The 12,499-nt window shown below is 44.3% G+C and overlaps 1 protein-coding gene across 4 annotated transcripts in view; it reads left to right on the top strand.

Annotated features, from left to right (window-relative positions):
- The window catches only part of LOC132820654 (MAP7 domain-containing protein 2-like), a 139,561-nt gene that overhangs the window by 49,365 nt on the left and 77,697 nt on the right, over positions 1–12,499 (top strand). For 3 of the 4 annotated variants that reach the window (XM_060832867.1, XM_060832865.1, XM_060832864.1), the window contains one exon: positions 6,455–6,732. In XM_060832867.1, coding sequence (XP_060688850.1) covers positions 6,455–6,732 — 278 coding nt within the window. The remainder of the gene's footprint in view (positions 1–6,454; positions 6,733–12,499) is intronic. The other variant, XM_060832866.1, reaches the window with a different exon arrangement.

Genomic DNA, 12,499 nt, shown 5'->3' with positions numbered 1-12,499 from the left:
TGGACAAGTTGGACAGAAGGGTCTGTTTCCATGCTGTATGGATTGTACAGCATTGCACCTTTCTCAGGTTGCAGGGATTGTTTTCCAACCACTTAGCTGCCTATTAATTCCTAAAACCTCCTCTCGAATTGTAATAGCACAGAGGCATTCAGACATTCTGGACTCTTCACTGAGTCTACTACAAAGTCTGATCTGGTTCAACTGCCTTCTCAGTGGAACAGTACAGTTTGTAAGTTACATATAATCAGTTGAAGAGACGTCTAATTCATCTGGGCCCACATTGCTAAAAGTGCCTTGCTATGCACTGTTTTCTTCTTCAGCAAATAGGAAGGGATGGAATGCAGTTTGTGGCAGCCATGGACATGAAGAACTAACGAATCAGGACAGTTGGATGGCTTTTCTCAGTGCCCTGCAAATTTTTTAGATTTTATTTTAAGAAGCCATTAAGCACTTTAGATTTCAGCTTTCACACTCCTACCATTGTGCCCTCTCAGAGTACCCATGCCAGGTTGTGTTTGCAATCCAGTCAACCACCCCAATACCCGTGGTCCCACTATCCCCTTCCCATAGTCTCTCAGTCAGTATTCACTTTAAGCAAACGTCAGGAGTCACTTGGAAATCTAAAATAAAATGGACTTTAAACACTCTCACACAGCCCATTTGTAGGCACTTGCGAACGAAACAAACTACGATTCATAAAATGCATTCAAACCATTTAATTGGTCAATCAATCATAAAAATAAACTTCTACTCCAAACCCACATCATAGAGTCATAGAGATGTACAGCATGGAAACAGACCCTTCGGTCCAACCCGTCCATGCCGACCAGATATCCCAACCCAATCTAGTCCCACCTGCCAGCACCCAGCCCATATCCCTCCAAACCCTTCCTATTCATATACCCATCCAAATGCCTCTGAAATGTTGGAATTGTCCCAGCCTGCACCACATCCTCTGGCAGCTTATTCCATACACGTACCACCCTCCGCGTGAAAAAGTTGCTCCTTAGGTCTCTTTTATATCTTTCCCCCCTCACGTAAGCCTATGCCCTCTAGTTCTGGTCTCCCCGACCCCAGTGAAAAGACTTTGTCTATTTATCCTATCCATGCCCCTCATAATTTTGTAAACCTCTATAAGGTCACACCTCAGCCTCCGACGCTCAAGGGAAAACAGCCCCAGCCTATTCAGCCTCTCCCTATACCTCAAGCCTCCAACCCTGGCAACATCCTTGTAAATCTTTTCCTAACCCTTTCAAGTTTCACAACGTCTTTCCGATAGGAAGGAGACCAGAATTGCACGCAATATGCCAACAATGCCCTGTACAGCCGCAACATGACCTCCCAACTCCTGTACTCAATACTCTGACCAATAAAGGAAAACATACCAAACGCCGCCTTCACTATCCTATCTACCTGCGACTCCACTTTCAAGGAGCTATGAACCTGCACTCCAAGATCTCTTTGTTCAGCAACACCCCCTCGGACCTTACCAGTAAGTGTATAAGTCCTGCTAAGATTTGCTTTCCAAAATGCAGCACCTCACATTTATCTGAATTAAACTCCATCTGCCACTTCTCAGCTCATTGGCCCATCTGGTCCAGAACCTGTTGTAATCTGAGGTAACCCTCTTCGCTGTCCACTACACCTCCAATTTTGGTGTCATTAGATTAGATTATTTACAGTGTGGAAACAGGCCCTTCGGCCCAACAAGTCCACACCGACCCGCCGAAGCGCAACCCACCCGTACCCCTACATATACCCCTTACCTAACACACTACGGGCAATTTAGCATGGCCAATTCACCTGACCCGCACATCTTTGGACTGTGGGAGGAAACCGGAGCACCAGGAGGAAACCCACGCAGACACGGGGAGAACGTGCAAACTCCACACAGTCAGTCGCCTGAGGCGGGAATTGAACCCAGGTCCCTGGCGCTGTGAGGCAGCAGTGCTAACCACCGTGCCACCGTGCCGTCATCTGCAAACTTACTAACTATACCTCTTATGCTCGCATCCAAATAATTTATGTAAATGACAAAAAGTAGAAAGTCCAACACCGATCCTTGTGGCACTCCACTGGTCACAGGCCTCCAGTCTGAAAAACAACCCTCCACCACCACCCTCTGTCTTCTACCTTTGAGCCAGTTCTGTATCCAAGTGGCTAGTTCTCCCTATATTCCATGAGATCTAACCTTGCTAATCAGTCTCCCATGGGGAACCTTGTCGAACGCCTTACTGAAGTCCATATAGATCACATCTACTGATCTGCCCTCATCAATCTTCTTTGTTACTTCTTCATAAAACTCAATCAAGTTTGTGAGACATGATTTCCCACGCACAAAGCCATGTTGACTATCCCGAATCAGTCCTTGCCTTTCCACATACAGTCTCTCAGGATTCCCTCCAACAACTTTCCCACCATCGAGGTCTATAATTCCCTGGCTTGTCTTTACCGCCCTTCTTAAACAGTGGCACCACATTTGCCAACCTCCAGTCTTCCGGCACTTCACCTGTGACTATTGATGATACAAATATCTCAGCAAGAGGCCCAGCAATCACTTCTCTGTCTTCCCACAGAGTTCTCAGGTACACCTGATCAGGTCCTGGGGATTTATCCACCTTTAACCGTTTCAAGGCATCCAGCACTTCCTCCTCTGTAATCTGGACATTTTGCAAGATGTCACCAACTATTTTCCTACAGTCTATATCTTCTATATCCTTTTCCACAGTAAATACTGATGCAAAATATTCATTTAATATCTTCCCCCATTTTCTGTGGCTCCACACAAAGGCCGCCTTGCTGATCTTTGAGGGGCCCTATTCTCTCCCTCGTTATCATTTTGTCCTTAATGTATTTCTAAAAATCCTTTGGATTCTCTTTAATTGTATTTGCCAATGCTATCTCATGTCCCCGTTTTGCCCTCCTGATTTCCCTTTTAAGTATACTCCTACTTTCTTTATATTCTTCTAAGGATTCACTTGATCTATCCTGTCTATACCTGACATATGCTTCCTTCTTTTTCTGTATCAAACATTCAATTTCTTTCGTCACCAGAATTCCCTATACTTACCAGCCTTCCCTTTCACCCTGACAGGAATATATTTTCTCTGGATTCTTGTTATCTCATTTCTGAAGGCTTCCCATTTTCCAGCCGTCCCTTTACCTGCGAACATCTGCCTCCAATCAGCTTTCGAATGTTCTTGCCTCATACCATCAAAATTGGCCTTTCTCCAATTTAGAACTTCAACTTTTAGATCTGGTCTATCAGAGACAGTTAATCCTTTAATAGCTTATTTAAACTGTCAGTCAACCTCAGAAGCTCTTGCTGAAATAAAAACAGTTTCTGAAACTCACCCAAGCATTCATAATCAATTCACTCCAACCCATGGGGAAGTACCAACAAAGGCAGGTAGTGAAATGAGAAGGTGCTGGTGTTTCTTTGCCAGGTGACCAGGCAATCAAAGCAGAGGGTTTTGTTTTAATTCTAATGGCTTCAGATGTTTGTAAATGTTTAAAGAAACATAGAGTCCTTACAGTGTGGATAAAGAGGGTGCTAGATTAGATTAAATTCCCTACAGTGTGGAAACAGCATATCCCACCCAGACCCATTCGCCTACCCGATCCCTGTAACCCTGCATTTCCTATGGCTAATCCACCTAGCCTGCACACCCTGGGCAATTTGACTTGGCCAATCCACTCAACTTGCACTGTGGGAGGAAACTGGAGCACCCCGAGAAAACCCATGCAGACACTGGCAGAATTTGCAAATAGGCTTGAATTGACCCCAAGTCTTTGGTGCTGTGAGGCAGCAGTGCTTAACCACTGAGCCACCCAAAGAATGGATGTTTAAAGAAAGTCTTCAGACCTTGATACTTAAAGAGACCTTGTCTGCTACTAAGATTGTTTACATCTATTCCTTCAATCTGTGGTTGCCACACTGTGCATTAAGGCACCTGCAGCAGTCAAAATGAGGTCTGTTTGAATTCGGGGTTGAGTTCAGGTTTCCTGTCTGAGTGGGCCAAACCCACTCCCCAGCAAGGAGTGGAACCTTCAGAATTGGGAGCAGGAGTTCTGTATCACAGAGCCCACATAGTATTTTTTTAAAGCTCAGACATGTTTCCCAACTCAGTGAATTTAGACTCCAGTGTTTCAGTCCCATAAATCATGGAATGCTGTAGAATCTCTCAGCGCACTGTCCAGTCGTGAAGCTCTTTATAGTCACAGTTGTTAATGGAAGAAACACAGCAGCCATATTGTACACAGCAAACTCCCATAACAGCAATCTGAAAGTGATCACATGACCTTTTAGTTTGTGATATTGATCATTATTGATAAGGATAGCGGAGGGTCTTCTCTTCTCTGAAGTAATACATTCATCTGAAAGGGTAGTCTAGACGCGGCTCGCTTGAACATCATATTTGCAAGTCTACATATCTGACAATGCAGCAATGCCTCAGTACAGCACTGGTATGGCCCATTGCTGGTCTAAAATGTGAACCCTCTTAGTTCAGGAGCTACAGTGCCACAAACAGAACCACCTTAACAATATAAATACATCAATGAATTAAAATAAAACCTTTCACCTTGGACCTATCAGAACAATTCGCCAGAATAGAGTCATTGCATCATACAGCATTGAAATCGACTCTACAGTCTAACCAGTCCATGCCAGCCAAGTTCCCAAACCAAACTAGTGCCCCTGCCTGCGTTTGGCCCATATCCCTCTGACCATTCCTATTCATGTACCTGTCCAAATGTCTTATAAGCGTTGTCACTGTACCCACATCTACCACTAACTCTGGCAGTTCATTCCACACCACATACATAAAAGAAAAATAGTTGTCTCTCTTGTCTTTTTTTAAAAACATCTTACTCTCGGCTTAAAAATATGTCCCCTAGTCTTGAAACTCCCCATTCTAGGGAAAAGATCCTTGTCAATTGTCTGACAGTGGGCAGCACTGTGGCTCGGTGGTTAGCACTGCTGCCTCACAGCACCAGGGACCCAAGTTTGATTCCAGCCTCGTGCATCTGCGTGTGTGGAGTTTGCACATTCTCCCCGTGTCTGCGTGTGTTTCCTCTGGGTGCTCCGGTTTCCTCCCACAGTCCAAAGATGTGCAGGTCAGGTGAATTGACCATGCTAAATTGACCATGGTGTTAGGTGCATTAGTCAGAGGGAAATGGGTCTGGGTGGGTTACTCTTCGGAGGGTTGGTGTGAACTTGTTGGGCCGAAGGGCCTGTTTCCACACTGTAGGGAATCTAATCTTATCTATGCCCCTCATGATTTTATAAATGTCTATAAGGTCACTCCTCAACTTCCTAAGCTCCAATAAAAAACAACTCTCCAAAAAAAAATTCAATCAAGTTTGGGAAACATGATTTCCCTCGCACAAGTCCATGCTTACTATCCCTAATCGGTCCTTGACTCTCCAAATGCATGTGAATCCTATCTCTCAGAGTCGCCTCCAACAACTTATCCACCACAATGTCAAGTGTAAATGGAAAACAAAATTTATGCCTCACGAGAGGGCAGTGTTCGTTGTCAAGTTGGTTCTGTTTGGTAGAGCTGTTGCCATGGAGACTGCCCCAGTTGATCTTTGACAGTTGACTGCCAGGTTTTGAATAACATGGTATATGAATTTCATTGATAGTGTGATGTAGGTGGTATGTCTCAAAGACTGGCAGCAAATTCTTCAGCTATTTGCAAGAAGTAAGGTACTGATCATACCTAAGCAGCTCACATTTGAAAATCTCCCACCAAGGTGTCCAACTTTAGATATGACTCTGCAATTGGTCAGCATTTGCTACATAATCCTGAGTGTACTAAGATTTATGGTGACAATAAATTTAGGATTGTCTGTTGAACTCATAGCATAACACACTCCTGTATAGGGGATGGTAGATATATTAATGCACAAGCCTCTATTCTTTCCAAACAGAAAGAACAGGCATTCTGTCTCATTCAACGTAACCTAATAAATTGCAATCATTCTCCACTTCATTTCTCGGAGCAATGCCTTGACCAACCAGAGTCAATCTGCGGAGTTTACAATTTTCACAAAGTTTGACAGTTAACTGCCAGTCATCAAAAACTGGTGTCTTCTCGATGACAATGGCTTTACCAATCAGAGTCCACTTGCCAACCAATCAATGCCATCCTTTCATGCAATGTAAATATTGTTTTCTCTTTACTTCTGTATTCTTGTGAAATGTCCTGATGAGGGGAAGATGAAAAATTGGACAAAATGTGTCTTTTTTTTCAGCCACACCTGAGCTCGGCAGGACAAAACAGCTATTAGTATCGACATCCAAATCTGAAAAATGTGGACTAGGTTTCTTTTTAATTTCTTGATAAAATAATTATTGGACTGAGCATACCAGTAGAACAAATACAAAATGCATGAGGTTTGTGTGAAGATTCAATAATGTGTTGGATATTCACCTACTGTTCTGCAGGGCCAACTCAAAGATACGAACACGCTCTCCCAGCTCCAGCAAAGAGTTTCCACCATCTCCAACTTCTAGCAGCAAATCTTCACCCATGAGAAGACGACCATCTTCTCATAACATTGCAGAAAGTAAAAAAAAGTCCAAAGACAAGGGCGATCTGGCCCGGCAAAAATCAGAGGAGAATACAGGGAGTGATGCTAAATCACCAGAGTTGGCGGAGAGTGACACTCCAGCGACCACACCAATCAAGGAGCATGATCGGAAGAAAGCAGCTCTAGGTGAAGGTGATTACAACAGCAGCTTGCTTTTATCTAGCCCCTTTAGTGCCGTAAAGTGTCTCTGCACACATGGCGAGAGTACAATTCAACACAAAGATGACACGAGCCACTTAAGGAGATCCAGGTGTCCAGCAGCGTGGGGACTAGGGTTAAAGCTTCAGCACAAAGGGTCAGCAATTTAGGACTGCATCAAGGAGAAATTCAAGTCTGTCCTCCACTCTGGTGCTAAGGCCAATTGATGTTTTTGCTGTCTCCCAGACTCGAAGGGAAATAGAGAGCCGGTAGGAAAGTGCAGTTGAGACCACAATTGTGTTTAAGAGTGGAGCAGGCTTGATGAGCCTATTGATTGACTTAGAGATGCAGAGATTGAAATCTGATTCACTAAAAGTCTGGAATTAAAAGGCTGGTCAAGTAATGACCATGTAGTCACTGATGATTGTTGTAAAAAACCCATCTGGATCACTACTATCCTTTAGAGAGGGAAATCCGCCATCTTTACCTGGCCTGGCCTACACATGTCTCCAGATCCACAGCGATGTGAATCTTAACTGCCCACTGGGCAAGTTGGAATGGACAATAAATGCTGGCCTAGACAGCAGTGCTGACATTTCATGGCAAAATCAAAAAAGGAGGCCATTTGGCCCATTGTATCCACAGAGATCTGACTACACAAAGCACATTTTCTAGCTTTTGACCCATAGCACTGGAGGCTACAGCAGAGTGAATATTCAAATATTGCTTAAGATTTATGAGAGTTTATCACTCAACTCACCCTTAAAGTCTGGTTGAAGATTTGTAGCTTGGGTGTCCGTTGTTGTGGTTCTGTTCGCCGAGCTGGAAGTTTTTGCTGCAAACGTTTCGTTCCCTGGCTAGGGAACATCATCAGTGCTATTGGAGCCTCCTGTGAAGCGCTGCTTTGATGTTTCTTCCGGTATTTATAGTGGTTTGTTCTTGCTGCTTCCGGGTGTCAGTTTCAGCTGTAGTAGTTTGTATGTGGGGTCCAGGTCGATGTGTCTGTTGATGGATGTTCTTGCCGCTTCCGGGTGTCAGTTTCAGCTGTAGTGGTTTGTATATGGGGTCCAGGTCCATGTGTCTGTTAATGGAATTTGTGGATGAATGCCATGCCTCTAGGAATTCCCTGGCTGTTCTCTGTCTGGCTTGTCCTATGATGGTAGTGTTTTCCCAGTCAAATTCATGTTCCTGGTTGTCTGAGTGTATGGCTACTAGGGATAGCTGGTCGTGTCGTTTTGTGGCTAGCTGATGTTCATGGATGCGGATTGTTAGCTGTCTTCCTGTTTGTCCTATATAGTGTTTTGTGCAGTCCTTGCATGGTATTTTGTAAACTACGTTAGTTTGGCTCGTGCTGGCTATTGGGTCCTTTGTTCTAGTGAGTTGTTGTCTGAGTGTGGAAGTTGGCTTGTGTGCTGTTATGAGTCCTAAGGGTTGCAGTAGTCTGGCTGTCAGTTCTGAGACGCTCCTGACGTATGGTAGTGTGGCTAGTCCTTTTGGTTGTGGCATGTCCTCGTTCCGTGGTCTATCTCTTAGGCATCTGGTGATAAAGTTGCGTGGGTATCCGTTTTTGGCGAATACCTTGTATAGGTGTTCCTCTTCGTCTTTTCACAGTTCTGGTGTACTGCAGTGTGTTGTGGCTCTTTCGAATAGTGTCCTGATGCAGCTTCGTTTGTGTGTGTTGGGGTGGTTTCATAGTTTAGGACTTGGTCTGTGTGTGTTGGTTTCCTGTGTACCCTTGTGGTGAATTCTCCGTTGGGTGTTCTCTCTACTAACACGTCTAGGAATGGGAGTTGGCTATCCTTTTCCTCTTCTCTCGTGAATCGTATTCCTGTGAGTGTGGCATTGATAATTCGGTGTGTTTTTTCTATTTCTGTGTTTTTGATGATTACAAAGGTGTCATCGACGTATCTGATCCAGAGTTTGGGTTGGATTTGTGGTAGGGCTGTATGTTCTAACCTTTGCATAACTGCCTCTGCTATGAGTCCCGAGATTGGTGATCCCATGGGTGTTCCGTTGATTTGTTCGTATATCTGATTGTTGAATGTAAAGTGTGTGGTGAGGCACAGGTCTAGTAGTTTAAGTATGCCGTCCTTGTTGATAGGTTCGGCCTCCTGTGTTCTGTTATGTATGTCCAGTAGGTTGGCTATTGTTTCTCTGGCTAGGGTTTTGTCAATCGATGTGAACAGTGCCGTCACGTCGAATGATACCATGGTTTCTTCTTTGTCTATGTGTGTATTCCTGATGATGTCCAAGAATTCCTGTGTTGATTGTCGTTTAAAATTAACGACTTTTGGCGCGCAATTTCTTGTTTGTATTTTAAAAACCACTAATCGGGAATGGACCCGGACCATAGAACAGGCTATCACTATAGGACAGAACAGGACAACACTTTGCAAAAAAACGGCACTAAAAGAAAAAATGGACAAACTAACCCACAAACAGGAGGACACTACAACACACACCTGGGTTAAAAACCTCTCCCACAGACAGCTCACAGACATGGAAAGAACTATACTGGCCAAGGGACTCAAATACAACTACAGGGATGCCAACACAGCAGACTTCCTAGCAGCACTAGAATGCACACTCAGGAACAATGGACTGACAGAAGAGACACAACAAACAGTGAGACAAACGGTCGTACCTATGATGATAAGAAAACGACATACACATAACCTCAACACCAAGGAGAGGGAAGCACTGAAAAATGACAAGAACATAATCATACTACCGGCAGATAAAGGCAGAATGACGGTCATCTTAGATAAATCAGACTACATCAGTAAAGCACAACAACTACTCTCAGACACCAACACCTACCAAATGAAGGATTCTGACCCCACACCACAACTCACCAATAGAATAAATAACACACTAAGGAATCTACAAAAAAATGGACAGATAACCAAAGCGGACCAGCAAAGAATGAAACCTGAAAGCAACAACACCCCCAGATTCTACGGACTACCCAAAGTACACAAACCAGACATCCCACTCAGACCCATAGTATCACTACCAGGGACACCAGCATACAAACTGGCCAAAGAACTACAACAAAAACTGAAACACCTAGTCAGCGGATCCAAACACTCCATACAATCAACACAGGAATTCTTGGACATCATCAGGAATACACACATAGACAAAGAAGAAACCATGGTATCATTCGACGTGACGGCACTGTTCACATCGATTGACAAAACCCTAGCCAGAGAAACAATAGCCAACCTACTGGACATACATAACAGAACACAGGAGGCCGAACCTATCAACAAGGACGGCATACTTAAACTACTAGACCTGTGCCTCACCACACACTTTTCATTCAACAATCAGATATACGAACAAAGCAACGGAACACCCATGGGATGACCAATCTCGGGATTCATAGCGGAGGCAGTTATGCAAAGGTTAGAACATACAGCCCTACCACAAATCCAACCCAAACTCTGGATCAGATACGTCGATGACACCTTTGTAATCATCAAAAACACAGAAATAGAAAAAACACACCGAATCATCAACGCCACACTCACAGGAATACGATTCATGAGAGAAGTAGAAAAGGATAGCCAACTCCCATTCCTAGACGTGTTAGTAGAGAGAACACCGAACGGAGAATTCACCACAAGGGTACACAGGAAAACAACACACACAGACCAAGTCCTAAACTATGAAAGTAACCACCCCAACACACACAAAAGAAGCTGCATCAGGACACTATTCGAAAGAGCCACAACACACTGCAGTACACCAGAACTGTGAAAAGAGGAAGAGGAACACCTATACAAGGTATTCGCCAAAAACGGATACCCACGCAACTTTATCACCAGATGCCTAAGAGATAGACCACGGAACGAGGACATGCCACAGCCAAAAGGACTAGCCACACTACCATACGTCAGGAGCGTCTCAGAACTGACAGCCAGACTACTGCAACCCTTAGGACTCATAACAGCACACAAGCCAACTTCCACACTCAGACAACAACTCACTAGAACAAAGGACCCAATAGCCAGCACGAGCCAAACTAACGTAGTTTACAAAATACCATGCAAGGACTGCACAAAACACTATATAGGACAAACAGGAAGACAGCTAACAATCCGCATCCATGAACATCAGCTAGCCACAAAACGACACGACCAGCTATCCCTAGTAGCCATACACTCAGACAACCAGGAACATGAATTTGACTGGGAAAACACTACCATCATAGGGCAAGCCAGACAGAGAACAGCCAGGGAATTCCTAGAGGCATGGCATTCATCCACAAACTCCATTAACAGACACATGGACCTGGACCCCATATACAAACCACTACAGCTGAAACTGACACCCGGAAGCGGCAAGAACATCCATCAACAGACACATCGACCTGGACCCCACATACAAACTACTACAGCTGAAACTGACACCCGGAAGCGGCAAGAACAAACCACTATAAATACCGGAAGAAACATCAAAGCAGCGCTTCACAGGAGGCTCCAATAGCACTGATGATGTTCCCTAGCCAGGGAACGAAACGTTTGCAGCAAAAACTTCCAGCTCGGCGAACAGAACCACATCAACTCACCCTGTCAGGTTGTGAATTCCAGACTCTCAGAAATCTCTGGACCAATACAAACTCTGTTCAACTCCACTCTTAGACTGCTACCTCTATGCTGCTTGAATATTGCCACATCTTCACATATTCTAGCTCATGTTTCCTCTGTTTAAATAAATCAGAGCAGCAAAGAGTGTAAGGGCACCGTTTCTGTCTATGTCTGAGCCCCAATCCCAAATTTGAGAGCATGATCTCTGCCAAAACTGTCTTTCAATACAAAGCCATCAGACTTGCATAGAAACCCCTTCTGGTTCACCAATGTCCTTTAGGGAAGGCAATCTGCCCATTCTTACCTGGCCTGGCCTACCTATGAGTAAAAAATGAGGTCTGCAGATGCTGGAGATCACAGCTGCAAATGTGTTGCTGGTCAAAGCACAGCAGGTTAGGCAGCATCTCAGGAATAGAGAATTCGACGTTTCGAGCATAAGCCCTTCAAGGGCTTATGCTCGAAACGTCGAATTCTCTATTCCTGAGATGCTGCCTAACCTGCTGTGCTTTGACCAGCAACACATTTGCAGCTGGCCTACCTATGACTACACCTGCAACATTTAACTGCCCTTTGATGAAGTCCTAGCAAATCTAAGGCTGACCAATAGGGAGAAAAGGGCAACTGTAAGAACATAAAACAAGGAGAGCTGTGATATTTTATCTGATTTTCCACCGCAAGGCTTTTTTATAAATTTCCCATTCTCCCTTTCCCTGTGTTTTACACCCTATCCATTGACAATTTACTGGTATAATTGTACATATCCGGCATTTTCCGTTTTCCTCTCAGATTCCCAGCATCCCGTGGCACCTTGATATGCTGCTCAGTTTGTGACTGCTCTGTGAAGAGAAAGAGGCCATTCAGCCCGCGAGATTTGCTGCACTGTTGAAAATGAAAACATAGCCAATTGAGTGCCTCAGTGCTATTTTCCTGATCATTCCCATGACCCTTAATGTTTTAAATATGAAGAAATGTATCTTGAACATCTTCAATCTGGGAAACAGAATTCCGACATAATCTCTGCCCTTGGAAGGAAGAAATTTCTTATTGTCTTGATTAGGGCTGCACGGTGGCACAGTGGGTAGCACTACTGCTGCGCAGTGCCAAAGACATGGGTTCGATTCCACCCTCGGGCAACTGTCTCTGCAGAGTTCACGCAGTATTCATGG

Source organism: Hemiscyllium ocellatum, chromosome 12 (assembly GCF_020745735.1).
Source record: "Hemiscyllium ocellatum isolate sHemOce1 chromosome 12, sHemOce1.pat.X.cur, whole genome shotgun sequence".
Lineage (NCBI taxonomy): Eukaryota > Metazoa > Chordata > Chondrichthyes > Orectolobiformes > Hemiscylliidae > Hemiscyllium > Hemiscyllium ocellatum.
The sequence above is the reverse complement of the archived record's forward strand: the minus strand, read 5'-3'. Positions and strand labels throughout refer to the sequence as shown.